Below are 22,527 nucleotides of genomic sequence, written 5' to 3'. Positions count from 1 at the left end.
GTGCTAGTGGTAAAGCGCCTGCAACACAGGCAATGTAAGAGATGCAGTTACCATCCCTGGATCAGGAAGATCCCCTGGAGAAGGGCATGGCAACCCTCTCCAGTATTCTTGCCTGGAGAATCCCATGGACAGGGGAGACTGGCCTGCTAAGGTCTATCGGCTCACAAAGAGTCAGACGTGACTGAAGCAACTTAGCACTCAGGCACGCACAGACCAAAATACAGCATCGTCACAATCGTTCATTTTCATATTTTTGTTTGTCTGTTTTGTTGTCAGGGAAATACTGTAAAAAGGTTTTGTCATCCTCAGCACTGCTGACATTTTGGGCCAAACAGACTATTGTTGAGTGGCCTGACCAGCGCACTCTAGGATGTTTAGAAACACCCCGGCCTCTACCCACTAGATGCCAGCAGCTCACTCCTCCCCATTTTTGCAACAATCAAAAGTGACTCCAGCCATGACCTTCAGGGAGTAGAACAGTCCCAGCAGAGAACCCCTTCTAGATTGATGAGTAATAACTGAGCCACTGGAGTTTTCTGGAAACTTTTATTTTTTAAAGACATTTATTAAATATGGAAAATGAAATACTATAAAATCTACAGGTCTTTTAAGGAAGGCATCTTGTGCAGAGGAAGCCTCTAAATTTTTATTCAGTGAAGTTTGAACTAATATCTTCTTTTTCTGTTGAATAACAGTGTCTTCACTACAGGCGTTCTTATTCGATGCTTGAGAGAAAATACTTGTCAATTGAATTTAAGATGAAATGGAGAATAGGGAAGATTTTATTCATAGAATCTGTTTAGGAGATTGGCCTTGTCAGTAAGATAGGAGTAAGGATGAGTTTTCAAGATCTTTGGAAGAAAAATCAGTGAGTTCCAAATAAATGGTATTTTTAAAAAATGTTTTATTTTATATTAGAGTTTAGGTGATGTACACTGTGTTAGTTTCAGGTGTACAGCAGAGTGATTCAGCTCTACATGTACATAAACATTCTTTTTCAGATTCTTTTCGCATATAGATTATCATAGGATATTGAGTAGAGTGCCCTGGGCTATACAGTGGTAATGCTAGTTTTTATTACTTCAATGAAATCTAGCCATTCCCTAATCACTGTGGGAACAAGCAAAGACTTGACCCTTATTGTCTGGGAACCGTGCCAGGCATTCAGCTTCTGTGAGGATCAGCTCTGGTGATCCTTCTAAACCCCAGGTGTCCACCTGTGCATTTATTTAAATTACACTCATGCCTGCTGTTGGAGAGCTTGTAAACATTCAGCACAATCAAAACTTCTTATTTATTCTCTCACTTTGTGCTCACAAGTCATATAATTCTCCTTTTCATTCTTCAGTTTTCAGAGTCTTTATTCTGCAAAACACACTTAACTGAGCTTGTGTTTCTGAATACTAATCCATGAAGATGGTTTTCGGAAGGGGAATGGCAGCTAAGTGAGGTGCTGGTAATTTGTCAACGTGGATACTTTTTACAGCATGACTTGACTAGGATCTGGAATTAAATGCCCACGAGAGAGGATTAAAAATAGAATGGGTTTCAGTTTCAGAAAGTGAATTCTTGAAGTGTCTTTCCTGTCCTTTCCATTCAATTTATCACACACGCTGCCACTACCATTTCTGCAAATGAGGCAGAGTGTCATTGAATTGGAACCCAAAAGGCTGGATTCTGTTGGCTGGATTTTTCTACAGACTGATGAGTTGCCATTTCAATGCAAATCATAACATACCTGTCCTGCAAGAGCATTGACCGTACCTTTAAAGGGAAATCAGAACTGGAAAACATTGCTCTTTTTTGTACATCTTGATACATGTTTGATTCCTTTCAAAGTGGTCCCTGTGGAACAGTTTATTTGGTCTTGTCTTACTTACATGGGCTTCCCCGATGGCTCAGTGGGTAAAGAATCCACCTGCTAATGCAGGAGACATAAGAGATGCAGGTTCTGTCCCTGGGTCAGAAAGATCCTCTGGAGGAGGAAGTGGCTACCCATTCTGGTATTCTTGCCTGGAGAATCCCATGGACAGAGGAGCCTGGCGGGCTACAGTCCACAGGGTTGTGAAGAGTCGGACATGACTGAGCGGCTAAGCACACATGCTTACTTATATGCAGGCAAGGAGGACCACAAAAATCAGGTTTTTCAGAGTTTATTTCTTTATTGATCATATTTTCCCAAAGTATATTTAAATATAAGTATAGTTATATTATATCTATAATGTAGCAAAAGTGTCATTATTGTTAATGAATATGTTCATAGTCTATGATAATGATCTAAATGACATCATAATAGAATTTGTCTGCAATGTACTAGAACCAAATTTATAATAATAGTAAAGAATTATAAAGAATTTCTCAATAATTGGAAGACTTGGAGTGTTGAGAGGATTGGTAAGATTTACATTTCTATTGATTTTCCATCACTTTAGTGTGTGGTTTGAGTGAGTTTATCACAGTGGGAAAAGGGTAGAGGGTTACTGAGTCTTTCAGCTACACAAAGCTCAGCTCATTTGGCCCAATGGCTTTCAGATTTGTGGACCGCAAATCCCATGTGTGTATGTCTGTGTCTGTGTGAGAGAATCTGAAACAGTCTCTGATATTGTGCTTATTGGGATATTTTCTATTGCATTTGATTGTTTTCCATTCTGCTCGTGAATTCATTTAAAAATACTGAACACAATTTATTCGTGTTCATAACCTGTGACTTGAAAAACACTGATCTAGTGAAAAATTTAAAAAGAATACATTTGAATCAGTTCTAATGAGGTGGATGAAACTGGAGCCTATTATACAGAGTGAAGTAAGCCAGAAGGAAAAACACCAATACAGTATACTAACGCATATATATGGAATTTAGAAAGATGGTAACGATAACCCTGTATACGAGACAGCAAAAGAGACACTGACGTATAGAACAGTCTTATGGACTTTGTGGGAGAGGGAGAGGGTGGGAAGATTTGGGAGAATGGCATTGAAACATGTAAAATATCATGTATGAAACGAGTCGCCAGTCCAGGTTCAATGCACGATACTGGATGACCCAGAGGGATGGTATGGGGAGGGAGGAGGGAGGAGGGTTCAGGATGGGGAACACATGTAATAAAATCGAAAAAATAAATAAATAAATAAAATGGGGGAGTTAAAAAAAAAAAAACACCTACCAATTCCAAATAAACCTCTTCCTTACTTCAGAAAAAAAAAAAAGAAAAATTTTTTTTCTAAAATCTATTTATTACTGTCTGGTACCCATTTTTTTTTAACTTTTTATTTTATTTTGGAGTTTGGCCAATTGGCAGTGTTGTAATAGTTTCAGGTGGACAGCAGAGGCACTCAGCCATGCATATACACGCATCCGTTCTCCCCCAAACTCCCCTCCCATCCGGGCTGCCACACAACATTGAGCAGAGTTCCATGTGCTATACAGTAGGTCCTTGTTGGTTATCCCCTTTAAATATAGCAATATGTACGTGTCGATGTCAAACTCCTTAACTATCTCTTACTCCTATTCTTACTCCCCATCTTTTTTCTAAGTCTGTGTTTTATTAAAAAGCAGGACTGGTTCAGGGAATGAACAAAGTTTCCCTAAGTTAAACTGTAGAAGTATCTTTCAGTGTTGTGATGCTTTTTCTCCAAGGCATGGCTGTATTTGCGCTATGGATGAACTCCTGAAACTGATAGAAAAGCTAGAGGTGTTTTCTTTTTCTCAATCTGCTTATTCTGAAATACATCTAGGTTTTCTTTTATAGATGAATAAACTATAATCCCCTGAAAAACCCAAATAACACAACAATCAAAACAAACAAATGCTGATCAAGTCCAGCAGCTATGTTTTATGAAAAATCTGGGGTCCTTGAACAGGAAGTGACTTGGCTAAGATCCAACATCTTCAGTTCAGTTCAGTTCAGTTCAGTTGCTCATTCGCGTCTGACTCTTTGCGACTCCATGAATTGCAGCACACCAGGCCTCCCTGTCCATCACCAACTCCCGGAGTTCACTCAGACTCACGTCCATCAAGTCGGTGATGCCATCCAGCCATTCCATCCTCTGTCGTCCCCTTCTCCTCCTGCCCCCAATCCCTCCCAGCATCAGAGTCTTTTCCAATAAGTCAACTCTTCACATGAGGTGGCCAAAGTACTGGAGTTTCAGCTTTAGCATCATTCCTTCCAAAGAACACCCAGGACTGATCTCCTTTAGAATGGACTGGTTAGATCTCCTTGCAGTCCAAGGGACTCTCAAGAGTCTTCTCCAACACCACAGTTCAAAAGCATCAGTTCTTCAGCGCTCAGCTTTCTTCACAGTCCAACTCTCGCATCCATACATGACCACTGGAAAAACCATAGCCTTGACTAGACGGACCTTTGTTGGCAAAGTAATGTCTTTGCTTTTCAATATACTATCTAGGTTGGTCATAACTTTCCTTCCAAGGTGTAAGCGTCTTTTAGCAGCTAAAACAAGCATTCTTTAAAAAACATGTATGGAATTCCATATTCATTTCATTTAGCATTTGGTGCTTACAAAGTGATTTATGGCTAATCTGGAAAGTTCTTTCAGAGAATTCCCTGGCAGTCCAGTGATAAGGACTTGGAGTTTTCACTGCAGGACTTTCTGGGTTCGATCCCTGGTCTGGGAACTAAGATTCTGCAATCCAAGTGGAGTGGAAAAAAAAAAAAACCAAGCAAATAAACAGAAAATACTTTCAGTCTGCTCTGATGGAAATCAGGGCAGGCCTTACCTGCTGCCGCTGTGCATGCCCACACACACTTGTTCATGTGGGTGACTGGCCCTGTAACACCAAGGCCCAAGAAACCTGACTCGTGTTGCTGGCTTTTAGTTACCTTCATGCTGTGGGAGAAGCAAGAAGTTCCTCAGCTGGGCTCTTTACACTCTGAGCCCTAGGGAGCCCACGTGGATGACACAGCAGGAGGAAAAAGGGAGCTGGGGCTATGCAAACTGCCCGCTCTGTCTCAGGCCGCTGTCACAGTGCATGACCTTGGGAAACCATTTGACCTTTCTGTATCTTGGTTTATCTTATCTGCCACAAGGAGATAATAATATCATACTTCTTTTCTTCTTTCTGTGCAAATCAAGTGAGAGCAGAGAATGAAAGCTTTTTTGAAAGGCCAAAATGATACCTACATACTGAATGGGTATTACAAAAGATTTTCCCTCTTGTCAACAGATATATCTTTTCTTTATTTTCTAGAAATAGAAAGGCACACAAGTGATTATTATGATTGTTCCTGTGTTTCATCTGAAGAAAAACCATTAATAAAATCAAATGTTGAGTTTTCTGGTTATATGTTTTTCATGCATATTAAAATAAATAGAGCTCTTAAACTGTTTATAAACGTATCTTATAAAATCATCTTGAGTAGCAGCATGGGGTATGTGGATCAGACTTGGACGAGGAGGTGGGGAGCAGGCATTTGCCTTGGTGATGGCAGGTCTCACTCTGCCTTCCGTCTGCTTCCCGTGTGACCGTGGACAAACGACTCAGTCTCTGACATGCCTTGTTTCCTCACTGGAGAAATAAAGATGCTCCCGCCGAGCTCACAGTCTTGTGAGGATACTGATGAAATGGTGCTGGTTGGTAAGCCAGGGGCAGCAGCCCATACCTGGCCTACGGTCTGCTTTCGTGGTTGAAGCTGAATGGAACCACCAGGGTGCCCATGATGTGCACGTTTGTGTGGCCATGTTTACCTGACGATGGCAGAGCTCAGTAGTTGTGCCAGAGATGATGCAAAAAGCCTAAAATATTTATCTCTGGCCCTTTACAGAAAAGTTTGCCAACTCCTGAGAATTAAAACACGGTTTCTGGTACATGGTAAATTCTAAAGAAAAGCAGCTATTGTCATTATGTAACAGTGATAGAGGTCTCAGTGAATTATGATAGTGTTGGTGATGATAATTATAATAATAGAGATGATGATGAGGTGTTATAGTAATAATGATGACAATGATGATAAAAATTATATTAATTTCTTTGGCCACCAGCTCCAAATTCTTTCATCCTATTATAGAAACCACTGTTTAGATTGGCTGATATCTCACATTTAAAGGGCTTTTTTCCTTTCTCCTGGTATCAAAATTAACTTCCAGGAAAGGATCTGAAACTTGCAACAAGGTCAAAGAACGAAGCTCTAGATTTCAGGCTTCATCAGCAGGGAGGGGAGGTATTCTGAGGGGGGCCCCAAACTGTTCCTTGTTCATTTCTGCAAAGTGCCCACTAACCTCTTCACCTTTTTTTTTTCCCATTCTGGACAACAGCTTAGAAAATATGTGGGAAGTGTTCATAATTTTTCCCCCCTCTACAATCATGCTTAAGTATGTAAGAGGCCTTCTTCTGTGCTGGGTTTTGTGGTACATCCAGGGGTCATTTTCTCGGATCCCATGGGAATTCCTGGGAAAATTTTGTTTGCTTTTCTAGACTTTTTATTTTTTTGGTTTGCAAAGCTAAGAAAAGGAGAATAAGTAATTTGTTTTTATCCATCATTTCTAGGCTAGAGTAAGAAGATTTCCTCCAAAGTGCATAATTTTGCTAATCTATGGCCTAAAAAATGGAACCCACTCTTTCCATCCAGTACATCTCGAAGTAAATTAGACCCACTCAGAAACTTAGCATCTGCTTCTTCTCCTGGTTATACATTCACAAATAGGATCTGTTTCTCCCTTGCAAGCTGTTTCCCTGGCAACAAAGCCACCCTTCCATGATCAGAGCACTTTGTCCCTTTTGCAGTTTGACTTTCTGACAAGGCCCGCTCGCTTGGGGAGATGAAGAAAACAGCATCCAATCACAAACATTTCAAAGACCCCAAGTGGTGCCTTAACAAACGGGAACTCCATTGAGGTGGCTTGGCCGTGGATGGCGTGTCGGGCGGCATCACCGCCACCCTCCATCGCCGACCTGCGAAGACCACGGGCTCTTGAAGAAGCTATCCTTGTAGCAGAGAACAGATGAGTGATGCTCCGACTGGAAAAATTACCATAAAGTTACAATCTGGGAAGCGGTGGATGGAGGAGAAGTAGAGGGATTGCAGCTGGCAGCCTGGCCAAGCGAGCTCACCTGGGGTTTGTTCCATCTTGCTCATCTCTAGGCTGAAGTGGTACTGTCAGTTACAGCCCAGATGCATCCCGGGAACACAGGCTCTCCTTCCTCTGCTCACAAGCGGCCAGGACCAAGTGAGAGGTCTTAGCGGATTCTTGTATGGGCTTTTCATTTATTATTATTATTTCTGGTATTATTATTATCATTTAGCCCTGGTGACTTTCCCCCCTGCGGCTGCCCCCTCAGCCTGTGAGCACAGTCAGAACCTCACTCAGCTGTGGGCTCTATAACTCCCGCTCCACAGTCCCTCCCTCTCCGCAATCCTCTGCCAGCCCCCTCTGTAATCGGAGTGTGGTGGGTCTGGGTGGAGTATTTGGGGTAGAAAAGTGGGGCAGAGTAAACAGGAAAGGTACCTTTTTCCTGATGAGCTGAGGGACCTATAGCCACTGGGGAGACCCTGCTGAGATTTCCTGCCTGAATGAGCTTAGAGTGAGGGGGGTTGGAAAATACCAGAGAAGAGCAGACGTAGTAACAGAGGGAGTGTTTTCATCGTGAGCTTGCTTTCATGATCTCCAGGTGCACGGTGGGCTGTGGTCCTGAGAAGATGGTCCCCAGGAGCATGGGGTCGCTCGTAGGAGCGGCGGAGGGGCAGCTGGACCCACGTGCTCCTCCTTCAGACGGGGTGTGTGTTAGGAGGACCCTGGCGGCATCCAGCGTGGTGGGAGGTTTCAGAGGAATTAAGTGAAAAATGCATGTTCTGCAACACAAGCTTTGGCGGAAGTCAGTGTTGATTCCAGGAAGCAGAAGGAAAAAGTTTTATAAGACCTTTTCTTATAAAGGAACATTTAAATACCCTTTTTTTAGGGGGTGAGGGGCTTCATCTCAGGAAGTTCATACTGATTATGTTTCTTAGGTTAGTTAGACACAGAGTAAGTTTTAAGGCAGTTTTCTGTAAAGATTTATCAAACACTTGTTGGTTTAATGTTAAGATTGGTGTTTTGGGAAGAGAAGCATGGAATTCAGACACAAGGCACAGAGGTGAACACCCGGCTCCCTCTTGGGGGAGGTCTTGCTGCCAAGTGCGTGGAGTGTCGGGGCAGACCTGTCACCCCGCTCAGGGTCTTCCCCTCCTGCAGTGACGTCTTGCTAAGGGCACGGGGCGGAGGCCTGGCCCGTCTGGCTGGTTACGGGATGCTCTCGTGATGACACTCACTCCCAAGCTCCCTACACAGTCAGCCAGGCTCCATCAGGTTCACATACAGTTCAGCGTCTCCTTCTGCCCAGTCCTGCTTCTGCCTCATCACTCTCATGGGTGTTGATCCCTCATAAATAATTGACACCCTGAACTTTATCTCAGGATCTGTTTCTGAAGAACCCAAGCTGCAACCCCTGGTTATTTATGACCTTACAAATAATCCAAGAGGCAAGGTTATCCTATGGGAATAATTGATAATGTGGAACAGAAGAGAAATGCTACAACATTTAGATAAGAGGGATAAAAAATCAATTATAGGCTCCTGCTGGCTCTGGACTGCTTTGTTGAGTAGAACCGAGACCTCCGGGGGGTTAGAAGTTGACAGGCAAAGGGAACTAAAGTGACTGCGAGATTTCAAGGAACGTGGCCTGGCTAGAAGAGAGCGGGTGCGTGTCAGAGAGAACCAGAAATCGAGATGTTCTTAATTCACTTACGATCAGACCTCACTGTAGACAAGAGAGACACCTGAGAATAAACATTTATTTCTCTCTCAGATTATTTAAAAAAATGTTCAGAGGTTGTCGGCCCAAACCTTGACTGGGGGCTCCTCCTGCCAATTCATGAATCATTCTATCGTGTTCGGAGTAAAGCTTAAAAGGTCTCATATGGGTCTCATGTGGGTCTTATCAGGGTCTCATATGGCTGCTAGAGATCTATCCATCACATCCACATCCCAGACAGAAGGGTGAAAAATGAGACAAAGAGGGCATGTCACACAATTTTAAGGAGCCTTACTTTTAATTATATCTCACTGATCATAGATTAATCACATGGCCACACCTATAAGTAAGGGAGGCTGCAGAATTTAACATTTAAACGAGGCAGCAACATACACAGGTGAAAAAAATTCTTTTTATCACAGTTGAAGAATATATTACCATGTTTTCCTTCAGATGATGGAAACAAATCAGAGAAAATAATAAAACCCCTAAAATGTAGTGTCTTGAAAATAATGGTGGCAGTAAAACATTTTAGAAATTATGAATAATTATTTGACATATGATGGAGAATGACAGAAGATTTTGGACATATTCTATTGAATGTTAATATTAATACTTATCTAACATGTTTTGTTTTTTAAGGTCACAAAATTATTCTTAGAATATTTATGACCTAGTATCATAGCAATTTTGAAACATATAGTATTGTTTTTAATCACAGTGCTGTGCATTAGGTTTCCATAACTTATTCATCTTCTAGTTTCAAGTTTGTAGGGTCTGCATAACTTATTCGTCTTCTAGTTTTGTTTGTAACTTTTAATGACATCTCCCCAGTTCCTCCACCCCTACTCCCTGAATATTGAGCCCTTTCTGTGGACCAGGATCTATGTCAAATGCTTTACATCTATCGTATTGTTGAATGGAGCCTATGGGGTACATGTTCTACACAATCTATTATAGATGAGGAAATGGGGATTTTGAGGAAGGAAGAAACTGGTCAAAGTCATACAGCTCGCAAATGGCAGAGCCGGGCTTTAAACCCCCACTGGTCAAACCCCCCAGCCCGACCACTTGCTCTCTGACGCTCAGATCAAACATCAGAGAGGAGAGCTGGGGCCGGGGAGAGATGGCTACGATGGAGGTGCCAGTGGGGGTTGAAACCGTGAGAGCTGAGGGCAACCCTCTGGATGGAGGCAATCAGGCAGAGGCAAGAGGAAGCTTGAGTCTCTGGGCTCTTTCTTCTGGGCCAGGAGAAACAGAGGAGAGACTGGGGAAGAACCAGGTGGGGAGGGCTCCGAGAGACCCAGAGGAAGACTTCTCTGACTGTGAAAAGAGCCAACAATGTCTATAACTCAGACATTCAGAAAAAAGTCAATGATCTGAGCAGTAAGAGGCTACTCATTCTTTAGAAGTGTTGGAAATAGGATGAGCAAATGGGTGGAGGAAGGTTGGAAAAAAATGGATTAATAATTTAAAATCTATGTGCTATGCTTAGTCGCTCAGTTGTGTCTGACTCTTTGCCTCCCCATGGACTGTAGCCTGCCAGGCTCCACTATCCATGGGATTCTCCAGGCAGGAATATTGGAGTGGGTTGCCATTCCCTCCTCCAGGGGATCTTCCCCACCCAGGGATGGAACCCAGATCTCCCACATTGCAGGCAGATTCTTTATCATCTTAGCCACCAGGGTTTAAATTCTATATGGTTGTTCTATTGTTAGCAATGGTTGATTGTAACTGTGACTATTTATGGATTGCCTAGGCCATGCTGAATGCTAGAGTTCTAAGGGTTTATGTGCATCCCATGGGGTAGCTACTCTGAGTATTCCCATTTTGCAGATGAGATAATTGAGTCATCTATGTAAAGCCACACACACAGTTATTTAGTGGCAGAGTTCTGACCCAAGCCCTGAAGTCTGGCTGCTGAGCTCATGGTTAAGAGTCTGGAAAAGCCAACAGTTTCTTTAAAAAGTAATGAGTTGGCAAGAGTCCACAGAGGTTCTATTTTCTGAGATAAAATCCCACATCCATTTTCATAGGAATTGTTAAGGGTACTTAGTGATTATTCATTCTTCTTTCCCTAAACATCTGTTTTGAAGAGGAATCCATTTTGTTTGATTTTTTCCTATGTCAGTTTTTAAAGAAAAAATAGTTTAAAAATTAAAGTGAAATTTGAAAATATTAAGAAAACATATATTGCATTTTTTATGGTGAGCTTGTTGCGAGCCTTGAAATGATACCTTATGGTCCTTAGTAAATGTCTCCAGAAAGAAAGAGGGCATTCTCTTTTTGCAGCAAAACATTTTAATAACTATGCACTGGAATAATGATTTTTTTGTGTATCTCAGATTCCTTTATGCCTACAGACTGTTCAGCTGAATGTCATTAGAACCTCTAGAACTTATTTTTGCATAGTTTGAAGGCTCACATCGCCTACACAGTCACATGTTGATCTGAAAAAAATCTCTCTCTATATATACATGTTACTGCCCACCATGCACACGTGCAGCCTGTTGGGATCTAAGACTTACAGAAGACAGCCTTACAGCATCCTTAACCTTTTCAGGTAACTGGATTTATTCACGTCAATATGTGTTTTCAAAATACTGAGAAGTGATTCTTAAAATATTTCTACCAGGAACCCTATAGTTTGATTTTAGAATAAAATAGTATGGTGGTATTTAAAACCAGAAAAACTCTTGAAAAGTGTTTCTGGTTAGAATCTGCTGGTTATAAGAATAGGCAGATTTGAAGGGAATAGATTTGCCTTTCCATGCAGACTTATCAGTGAGCAAAATCATTAGTGGGAGGAGAGTTTCACTGTCTGTACAGATGTAAAAATCTAAAGGCAAGAAAAAATAGTAAAGGTTGATCAGAGGAAAAAAAAAAAGAACTCAAAATACTGATTTTAAAGAAAAGCACTTAGGATTATATATTCAGTAATAGTGTATTTTTTGAAATCTTAAAATGATTACAGAACTGACATTTCTTGGTTTTAAATGTATACTTAATGTTAGATTGCTAGTTACTTTGGGCACGCCTACAGGAACAACAACAACTGATCATTTCTGAGAGTTTATCATATGGTGGAAATGTCTCATGTATCATTTCATTTAAGTATCCCAAATCCCTGTGCATTTAGGTAATCTAGTTTCCTTATGGAAATAAGGAAGCCATTGCAAATTTTTAATAGTCTCTTCATTCTAATTTTTGGACAAATTTGAAAAGTAGGTAAAGTGGTTTTTTTTTGGGGGGGGTAAATAGTTGCTATTTCAGTTTCCTTTTCATGATGTATAAATTACTTTAAAATGATCTATTTTATTAACTTGAGATTTTTCCTTCTTGCCTGCTGTGTAGTACTTCATTGCACACAGAGAAGACACTTAAGAAACATGTTTTCCTTGTATTATCTCCTGTGTTGCCTCTTAACATCCCGCATTTGGAATGCTAGCCATTTCTGACCTAGGAAACATTCTATTATATAATGCGATGTAGTCAGACAAGTGACAGTGGAAGGCTAAATTACAGTAACTCCTGTCTTACCTCTAATGAGGTCAGTCGTGGGGAGAAAAGCTTTGCTTTTGATTTTCTATTTCTTTACTCTTGTCCCCTAACACCTTTGTCTCTGACCTTTTCTGTAGGGTAGGCATGCACTATTAATGAATTCACCCAACAAACAAACATTTAGTGTCTCCTCAAGGTTAAGTACCAGGGATGCAGTCGTGATTCAAAAAGCCATCATTAATGACTGTCTTCATGGAAGACTACTTGGCAGTGTTGGCCCAGGACACGTCCCATCCTGGGGGAATATACTGGCTACTGTAGCCATCGGCTGGTTTTTGCCTCTGTGGAAATTATGGTGTCAAACCTAAAATCAAAAGGAAAGATCATCCCAAAGTGCTTTGATTCACCGGCATCTTTTCAGCCAATTACTCTGCATATGGGCTTTCAGGACAAACCTTCTGTCCAAGTTGTGATTGATTCTGTAGGAGAAACAGCCTTGAATGTTGGGTCTGTTAACATGCTGCTGGAGTGTTCTGGAACTCGTAGTGAATCCAGTCTTCAACAATTGTTGGCAAGTCAGAGGGTCTGTAAAAGATATTTAGGATGACAGTGACAAGGATGAGGATGATTAAAATATGCCTTCCTGTTTTGTTTTGGAGTGAACACATTAAGGGGAAAACAGAGGACACTGCAAGAAAACGCAGGCATATTCTGAGACTGTATCCACTAGAGATTTTTGTTAAATCTTATACATTTCATCTGTCCTAGAAAGAAAGAGAGAAATTAACATTTATGGTGCGCCTGCTTTGTGTGGGGCCAAACATTGGGGTCTTATATGTCATGAGACGTATGAAATATGTCTTTAATTTTCATATTCACCCTCTGAGATTTGGATGCCTTTATTATGCCCATTGTATAGATGGAGAAACACAAGTTCTTGGATTTAAAGTAACTACATGCTTTCATCGGCTAATAATTAGTAGATTTATTATTGGAATCTGATTCCACGTTTCATTTTTTCCATTAGCAGAATTAATACATTGATGGTGTAGACCATAAGCCAGGGCTCCCACATTACTTTAGATATTATCAAAAATAAATATTATCAGAAGAATTAATATATTGAAGGTATAAAACATCAGAGATCACACATTACTCTAGATATTTTTGAAGATAAATATTGTTTATAAATATAAGGAAATACTTGTCATAAACAGATTTAATCATTCAACAATATTTTTCTGAGTCTGTGCTGCACTATCCATATTGAAATTTAGATAGCTTTAGCATTTGTACCAATACAATTTGACTTTTTGCTGTTATCTCATTTCCAATTTAAAGTTATGTATGATGCAAAATAATGATGCATTCCTTTTATATAGAACTACATGGAAACAATAAGAGAATAACAGTGATGAAAGGTAGAAAAGTCCGTGTGTAGCCGGCCACATTTTGGGAATGAATACTGGAGGCTTGGGGAAAATGTTCATCTGAGCCCAATTCTCTTTAATGTTGTTAAAAACAAAATCTTTGCTGGCTACTGATTCCTGAACCTTTCTTATCACTTTTCTGTAAACAAGTATTTCTAAGCTAAGGCTGGCAGAGGCAGTTAGCAAATAAGAGTCCATGTGAACCTGGGTTCTAGCCAGGCACACCAGGTTTAAAATCTGATTGCATCTTATGCTGGTTAAGCAAGTAATTCAATCTCCCTGAGTCTTATTTTTCTTACTCATCTAATGGACATCATAATTCTCTTGCTGGCTTGTTGTGAGAAATTCAAGAGATGATCTATATTAAGCACCAAGAATAGCATCACATAAAACTTGTTAAGTGGTGTATTTATACACAGTATATGTAGGATACAATCTGTTCTGTGATGAGTGGGTGGAGCATGTGGGGTGGCCAGGGTGACAGACCACGGCAGCCAAGACTGGGAGGAGTGATCTAGACCAGAGAAGCTTCTCCATTTCCTCCAAGAACCCCGGCCCCTCACACACCCTTTGGATGCTGATTCCTTGCATCCATCCTTAAAACATTCACAGCTTTGGCATCGGGTGTTGCTGTCTTTATATCTGATCTGTCTTCAAAGAAGCAAAATTATACAGTGATTAAATCACTCATATTGTGTTGCAGGAAGGGGGCGCCCTTCCAGGGCATGAAAGTGGGCTCTTGTCTAAACACAAAAATGAACTGTCCCAGGAAACACACGCGCTGACAAAGCAAGAGACACTATTGGGAAGGGGTGCCCAGGTGGAGAGAAGCAGGGTCAGGGAACCCAGGAGAACTGCTCTGCCACGTGGCTCGCGGCTCCAGGTTTATGGCAGTGGGGTTGGTTTCCAGGTTGTCTCTGGCCAGTCATCTTGCTTGGCCCATATTTGGTCTGACTTAGAGTCCTTCCTGATGGTGTGTCTCTCAGCCAAGATGGAAATCAGTGCAAAGGATTCTGAGAGGTTGGTAGGACATATTATGGGCTTGTGTCTCCTCCCTCCTTTGTGCCCCTCCCAAATTACCCTGGTTAGTGTTCTGTAGCCACAGCGTGTTCCTTATCAGGATACCTCCTGATGTGAAGCAACTCAGGGAAATGGTTTTCATTGTGCTTGGCCAAGGCAGGTGGTTTCGGTCAATGGTTCCCTAACAGCTATACTCCTTGAACACGGAAATCTCTCTTGCCCTCTCTGAGACCTCCATACAACGCTCATGAATGCATATGGTCACTCATTTATGTAATGGACATTTATTGAGCCTCCACTACGTGATAGTTCCTGTATTAGATGCTGGGGATACAGCAGGGAAAAAAATAGAAATTTCCCAGTGTTCTAGTGCTTTCATTCCAATCAGGGAACCAGATACTAAAGAATTCCCAATACATATAACCATATCAATTTTTAAAAGTCTTTATTGAGTTTGTTACAATATTGCTTCTATCTTACGTTTTGGTTCTTTGGCTGTGAGGTATGTGGGATTTTAGCTCTCCGACCAGGGATCAAAGCTGTACCCCCTGCACTGGAAGGCAAAGTCTTAACCACTGGACTTCCAGGGAAGTCCGGCTATATATTAATTTTAATAGTAGCACCTGCTATGAAGAAGTAAATAGAAGCTGGATTTGTTTGATCACTTACATGTTTCTTAGCAAACTTTTCTGGATACGTCTATTGTTTTCCTCAAATTTGTTTCCCATGTCAGGAAGAGAGACTATTTGTTCTATACGGTTTGTTTTAACAGCAATACCTTAAGAGTCTCTTGGCTGGAAGGTACTGCAGTAATATCTGTATAGTTAAGAAGTGGGAAGGGTGCCCTACTTCAGCCATCAGTAAGGCCAGATTTTAAAGAGAATTTTGGATTGTATTTGCCGGTTGCAAACTTCAACAAACTTCACTTTCTTTTGGGAATCGATTATTCAACAGAACAGTTTGTGTTCTTTAGTAAGACAGACATCATTAAAACTCTATGTTTGTGAAATGCTTCATGGTCTTAGGCAGACCCTGGGTGACCTTCTTATCTCTAGAAAACAGTAGTTGTAATTGGAGGCTAGACTCTCCCCTCCTCCCAGCCTTGATCCTGTGTCAGTAATTCACTTGGTCTTCATCATCCACGACTGAGGCCTATTTTTTGATGAGGTGCCATCACTTTCTGTTCCATTGAGGATGGTTTCTATAGAAATTTTTCTAGATACATGTGCTCTGGGAGGCTGTATGTAGTTACTAGCCAGATGACTGAAGCATGCTACTATAATGCATGGCTATTATGCTTTTTTTAAGTAAAAAATTATGTTTTCCATCAATATAAGAAATACTCTATAATACCAACAATTATTAATAAAACAAGGGAAAGAAAATGATTAAAGAGACACAGAGAAAATAGCAAAATAGTGGATTAATTTTATTGGTTCTCATGTTGTAAAATGACTCAAGGAAAAATTCAAATAGGGCAAAGGATAGGGGATAACATATTTCCTCTCCCAAATATGATCATACCAATATGTCTAAATATTGCTTTCTGCTTGGGAGAGGGAATGAGAAAAAAAGAAAGATCAGAGGGGGAAGGACAGAATGAGACTTTGGAAAAGAGCTTCCTGATTGTTTGAATTCATGTGGAATAAACTTATGAACCATTGACAAAGGACAGAACGTGAAGATGAGTGTGGTCTCTAGGATATGCTGAGGCTACCCTATTCAGTAGGGATTAGGAATTAAGAATTTTATGTATATGTGGTATATACGTATACGATGATATATATATTATATAAATATGTGCATATATAGCAAAATAATGGATTAATGTCATTGTTTCTCATGTTGTAAAATGACTCAAGGAAAATCATATACATATACAGGGTTGGCCAAAAGGTTCGTTCCATAAGATGGTATGGAAAAACCTGAATGAACCTTTTGGTCAACCCAATATATACATTTTCATATATACAAATCTTTGTTCCTATTCCCTACTGAATAACATCAAAACACCTTAATTCAAGATCTCTGATGATCTACAAAGAAGAGGAGAGATGAATCTGGACGTAGAAAGTAGAACAGTGGTTACTTGGGGATGGGGGGTGTGGGGAATGGGGAATTATTGCTCAATCAGAGCAGAACGTCAATTTGACAAAATGAAAAAAGTTCTGTGGATGATTAATAATGATGGTTGCACAGCAATGTAAGTGTCCTTAATGTGCTTACTAAACTGTACACTTTGTAAAGGTTAAAATGGTATATTAAAAAAAGGTCTCTGATGATCCACACTGAACCTATGTTTGTAGCCTTATTTGCCTTTATTCTGATGTACGCTACTTACCAGGCTTCCCTGGTGGCTCAAAGGGTAAAGAATCTGCTGCAGTGCAGGAGACCTGGGTTCTACTGAGTAACAATAGTACTCACAGCAGTAACACACATTATTTGCCTGGCACAAAGCTTTACATGCGGAATTTAATAAGTACTGTTCTGTGAACCCTGTGAAATAAGCACTATTCTGATCCACGTTGCACTGGTGGAGGAATGAGCCTTTGAGAGGTCCTGTAACTACCCCACCCAAGGTCCTCCAGCCAGTGGGTTGTCTGACTCTTCAGCCCCATGCCTTGCAGCCCACCCTGAGGCTTTCTCTCAAAGCTCAGTTGGTAAAGAATCCGCCTGCAATGAAGGAGACCCTGGTTCTATTCCTGGGTCCGACTCCCGGGTCGGGAAGATCCCCTGGAGAAGGGATAGGCTACCCACTCCAGTATTCTTTTGCTTCCCTGGTGGCTCAGCTGGTAAAGAATCTGCCTGCAATGTGGGAGACCTGGGTTTGATCCCTGGGTTGGGAAGATCCCCTGGAGAAGGGAACAGCTACCCGTTCCAGTATTCTGGCCTGGAGAATTCCAGGGACTGTATAGTCTGTGGGGTCGCAGAGAGTCGGACACGACTGAGTAACTTTCGCTGCTGCTTACTGCTGGTCTGATAGGGGCCTTTGCTCAAGCTTGTCTCTCTGCCTGAAATAAGGGCTATTCTGCCTCATCTTCAGAGGTCTCACTCCCCTGCTCTGCTAAGTGAAAGTGAAAGTGTTAGTCACTCAGTCACATCTGACTCTTTGCAATCCCATGGACTGTAGCCCTCCAGGCTCCTCTGTCCATGGAATTCTCCAGGCAAGAATACTGGAGTGGGTTCCAATGCCCTCCTCCAGGAGATCTTCCTGACCCAGGGATCAAACCTGAGTCTCTCTCAGTTTACCATCTGAGCCACCAGGAAGGCTCCAATTCTTCTAAGTCCAGCCTGAACGTTTCTTTATCCTTGAACTACTCACCCCAGATGACTGTGATCTCACCACCCTCCAAAAGTTCCTCTAAGTCTTTGCTACTCATAGTGTCACAGACCAGTAGGTAGGCACCACTGGGAGCTCGTGGGAAATGTCAAATCTGGGGCCACAGATCTCCTCAGTCAGAAACTGCATTAAAAATATTTTATGAAATATAGCTGATTTACAATGTACAATTTCTGCTGTACAACAAAGTGATTCAGTTATTTGCATATTTACATTCTTTTTCAGATTCTTTTCCATTGTGGTTTGTCACAGGATATTTAAGAAACTGCATTTTAACATGATTTCAAGTGATTTATGTATCAACTTTGAGAACTGCAGTATGGGAATTTTTCTTTTCTTTTTTACTTTGCATCTCTATTCGTATACCTGTTTTATATTCTCAATTGGACTGTAAGCTCTTTGAGGGCAAGAGGGCGGTATAGTCTCTTGAGTATCCATAAATACACCTTGCATAGAAAAAGGCACAATTTATTTTCTGATGTCTTACAGTATTCACTTTAAAAATTTAGATCATTAAACTGTATGGTATTAAACATAATGTGTGTATGTGCAATTTGGACAAATGTTGGACAAAAGATACAAAGAGACCAAAAAACCCAACTACCATTTCTGAAGAGCTGAGAGCAAAAAACCTCGGTGTCAGGAGCAAAAGTAGAATACTGCACATATCTCCTGCACGCAACACCATCAGTTCAGTTCACTTCAGTTGTTCAGTCAGGTCTGACTCTTTGTGACCCCATGGACTGCAGCATGCCAGGCCTCCCTGTCCATCACCAACTCCTGGAGTTTACTTAAACTCATGTCCATTGCGTTGGTGATGCCATCCAACCATCTTATCCTCTGTTGGCCCCTTCTCCTCCCGCCTTCAATCTTTTCCGGCATCAGGGTCTTTTCCAATGAGTCAGCTCTTCGCATCAGGTGGCCAAAGTATTGGAATTTCAGCTTCAGCATTAGTCCTTACAATGAATATTCAGGACTGACTTCCTGTAGGACGGACTGGTTAGATTTCCTTGCAGTCCAAGGGACTCTCAAGAGTCTTCGCCAACACCACGGTTCAAAAGCATCAATTCTTCAGTGCTCAGCTTTCTTTATAGTCCAACTCTCACATCCATACATGACTACTGGAAAAACCATAGCCTTGACTAGACAGACCTTTCTTGGACCTTTTGAGGGAGGTCGCCATCATCTTCATTGCCTTCTCTATAGCTTGGCCTTGGGTCAAACAACAGGGAGGGAACACAGCCCCGCCCATCAACAGAAAATTGGATTAAAGATTTACTGAGCATGGCTCCACCCATCAGAACAAGACCCAGTTTCCCCCACAGTCAGTCTCTCCCATCAGGAAGCTTCCATAAGCCTCTTATCCTTATTCATCAGAGGGCTGACAGATGGAAAACCACAATCACAGAAAACTAGCCAATCTGATCACATGGACCACAGCCTTGTCTAACTCAATGAAACTATGAGCCATGCTGTGTAGGGCCACCCAAGACAGACGGGTCATGGTGGAGAGTTCTGACAAAACGTGGTCCACTGGAGAAGGGAATGGCAAACCACTTCAGTATTTTTGCCTTCAAAACCCCGTCAAGAGTATGAAAAGGCAACACCATCAGAGGGATGGGCAGGCCACCTAAGCCAGTCCCCTGACCCAATCCCTGGACACACCCGTACCCTCTCCCAGTGTGAGGAATGCTTGCCCCTCCTCAGGGAGAGAGCAGACATGGGAACTTGTCATTTGCTCTCCTCCCCACCACTGCAGGAGGGGCCCTGATAAAGCCTTGCCTGAAAAACAAGTACTAGGTTATTTGGAGTAGTTTTCCCCAACGTGCTAGTTTTCCCCAGCATCACTTTCGACAATTGTTTTACTTGTAGTGTTTCCACAAATTCGGGCTTCTGATAAGCAGGGAAAATGTTAAGTGGTATAATCTAGGTCCCTAAAATAACTCCTTCATTCCTTCCCAGAGCTTTTGGTCTATAACCAGCTCTTGCAACAGAACAACTTGCATCGCCAAAGCACAAATACAGATATTACAGATTTGGAGAAAAACCAATACTCAGAAAATAGAAGTACAAAAACAGAAGATGCCGATCAATTCCACGTGTCAAGTTTGGAAGTTTTCTGCAGTTGGGACACTCACTGTCTTCCAGGAACCTTGGAATGTTGTTTTGACAGATTTTTGATTCCAAGCTCTATTTGAGAGCAAATTTGGTTAATAGCAAGACTTCAGTCACTGCCGATGCTGGTGTAGCATTGCTCACTACGTACATGCCAAGGACCAAGAATTAAAGCTACTGATTTTAAGAAGGAATCGCTGTGTGTTTTCTCGTCCTTTATTTAGACCCAGTGTTTGCGTGTATTTGTGCCTCTAAATGTTCTCAGCGAGTGTGACCAACTGATTGCTGAGATTGTCAGCTGTGCGGGCCCTTCAATCAGCTTCTTGTTGCTGTACAATCTGGCTCCTCTGTTCTTTTTGCAGAATGTTTAATTGGACTATGTGCATGAAAAGAAAAGGGAAATGCATATAGGTGGCAATTCTTTTTTTTTTTTTTTTTACTTCTACTGGCTCCATTTCAGCAGTCAATCTGACCTCTCCTGAAGTTCCAAATCTAAAAACTGTCTGAGCATGAATCTGCTCTTTGGAGCTGACAAAAATTCTTCTGTTCAGGGAGGAGTCCACATTACCTCTTTTTAGAATTCTTTTCTCCCTGCGAGTGTGTGTGTTGTTTCAGGGAGCGGCTCCCTTCCCACCTCACTCATTGGTTTGCTCACTCCCTTATGGGATGAATCAATGCTTCCAGAAACCCAGGGGCTTCCGAGGGACTGCGGGAACAATTGCTTCCAAATGAACTCGTGCGTCTTAGCAGGGAGCGTGCAGACCACACCCCAGGTAAAAGGAAGGCTTTCCTTCCTGCTTTCGAGAACTTTGAAAGGCTGTGCACTGTGGTGTTTGCTGCAAGAGGGTTTGTGAGAGAGATGCCCGGGTGTAGATAAATTTGACTATGTCAAAATGAAATGTTATAGGCAGTTAGTGGAAAGGATGAGCAGATAGAGCAAAGCTGCTTACTGGCAACCGAAGAAGATGCTGAGGACGGTCCTTGGTGGAGTGTAAGCGCTGACACCCTGTCTTGTCTCTTCTCAATAAGAGGCTAGTGGCCATCTGTGAGTGTGGGTGTCAACATCAGAAGAAGAGAGCATTTCGAGAAAGAGAAGGAAGGAAGGCATTGCTCCTGGAAACTGAGCAAAGAAACACTCAGCCCGCATGGCATGAGGGAAAGCAGTGTCTTAAATTATTGGTCGGCTGGCCGGTGAGAAGGTGACAGTCTCAGAGTTTCAAGTGCTTGAAACCATATTTAGGGAAAGCTTTTCATCCTTTCAGCTCTAATTTCTATTATTAAACTAGTTTCCCAAGGATAAGAACGGAGATGTGTTTTTAAACAACGCTGACAAAGGAAAGTGTTAATTGGCATTTAACCAGTGCAGTGATATTAACATGCATCTGTTTCTGCTTTGTGTGGGAAATGATTTTTCATCTCACCATAGCGATTCACTTCTGGGCTTTTTGGAACCTGGCCACGGTGTGCAGTAAACAGCAAAATTTTTCTTTTTCTTTCCCGAATAAGGGATTCAGCAGTCAAGCAGCCTGTTGTATAGCATAGCTAGTATAATTTCAAATCCTTTCCAACTAAATTCTGTGCAAAAACTCTGTGCATCGTGGTAGGATAAGAAGATGGTACGGAAATGTGATGAAAAGAGCCACATGCCAACATTGTACTCTCAGCTTAAAAGCAAATACCAAACCATTGCCCCTTTTTGAGGACGATCTGAGGTTACATGTGTGGACAGGAATTTATCTGTGATCTTCTGACAGTAACCTAGGAAGATGAATAAGCCTTTAATACTATTGGATTTTCCATTTTTAATGTTATTCTTGATGATATTATGTATTGGTTCAACTAAAAATTCTCAAAAAATGTTCTTTTTACCTGGTGAAGAACTTTTATGTAGGCTGTGGCTATTTGTAGGAAAATACAGCAATAAAGGAGAAGGAAACAATTCTACTTATTTTCAGTTGCTTTCATCGTCAACATATGGTTACTTTTAGAAATTCCTTTGAGGACATCCTTCTAAAAGCACACCTTATTCATTGAAGCATCCGTGTTTATTGTATCACATTTCCATTTTATTCACTAAAATTGTAGCTATTAGCCTTTAAAAAGTCAATAGTTTATGACGCATCAATAGTGACGTTCTATTTGTATTTTGGGAACTTACGTAGCAAGCCTTTTGGGGAAGTAAATTTTTGTCATTGTACATGCTTTAGAAAGTAAAACCACTTATTGTTAATAAAAGTGATACATATTTTGTAACCACAGGGAAGTGAATTGAAGTCTTTCATAGATTAGTGTTTAAATTTCGTCTAGATAGAACCTAAAGTAGACCTGTAATCATTCTGTGGGGAGATGAGGACAGGCCTACAGAACCCAAGGACAAA

General features: G+C 41.4%; 1 protein-coding gene across 19 annotated transcripts in view; it reads left to right on the top strand.

Moving 5' to 3' along the window:
• Positions 1–22,527, top strand: part of MLIP (muscular LMNA interacting protein) — a 295,821-nt gene that overhangs the window by 115,284 nt on the left and 158,010 nt on the right. The window contains exon 1 of one of the 19 annotated variants that reach the window (XM_061397833.1): positions 11,155–11,306. The exons of 10 other annotated variants lie outside the window; for them this stretch is intronic. Coding sequence is in view for 8 of the 9 variants with exons in the window: in XM_061397828.1 (XP_061253812.1) it covers positions 20,824–20,922 (99 nt within the window). In the remaining variant the exon portion in view is untranslated. Of the gene's footprint in view, positions 1–11,154; positions 11,307–20,753; positions 20,923–22,527 lie in introns of those variants that run through there. 8 more of the 19 variants (XM_061397828.1, XM_061397829.1, XM_061397831.1 and 5 more) reach the window with 8 other exon arrangements.

This window comes from Bos javanicus, chromosome 23 (assembly GCF_032452875.1).
Source record: "Bos javanicus breed banteng chromosome 23, ARS-OSU_banteng_1.0, whole genome shotgun sequence".
Taxonomy (NCBI): domain Eukaryota; kingdom Metazoa; phylum Chordata; class Mammalia; order Artiodactyla; family Bovidae; genus Bos; species Bos javanicus.
The sequence above is the reverse complement of the archived record's forward strand: the minus strand, read 5'-3'. Positions and strand labels throughout refer to the sequence as shown.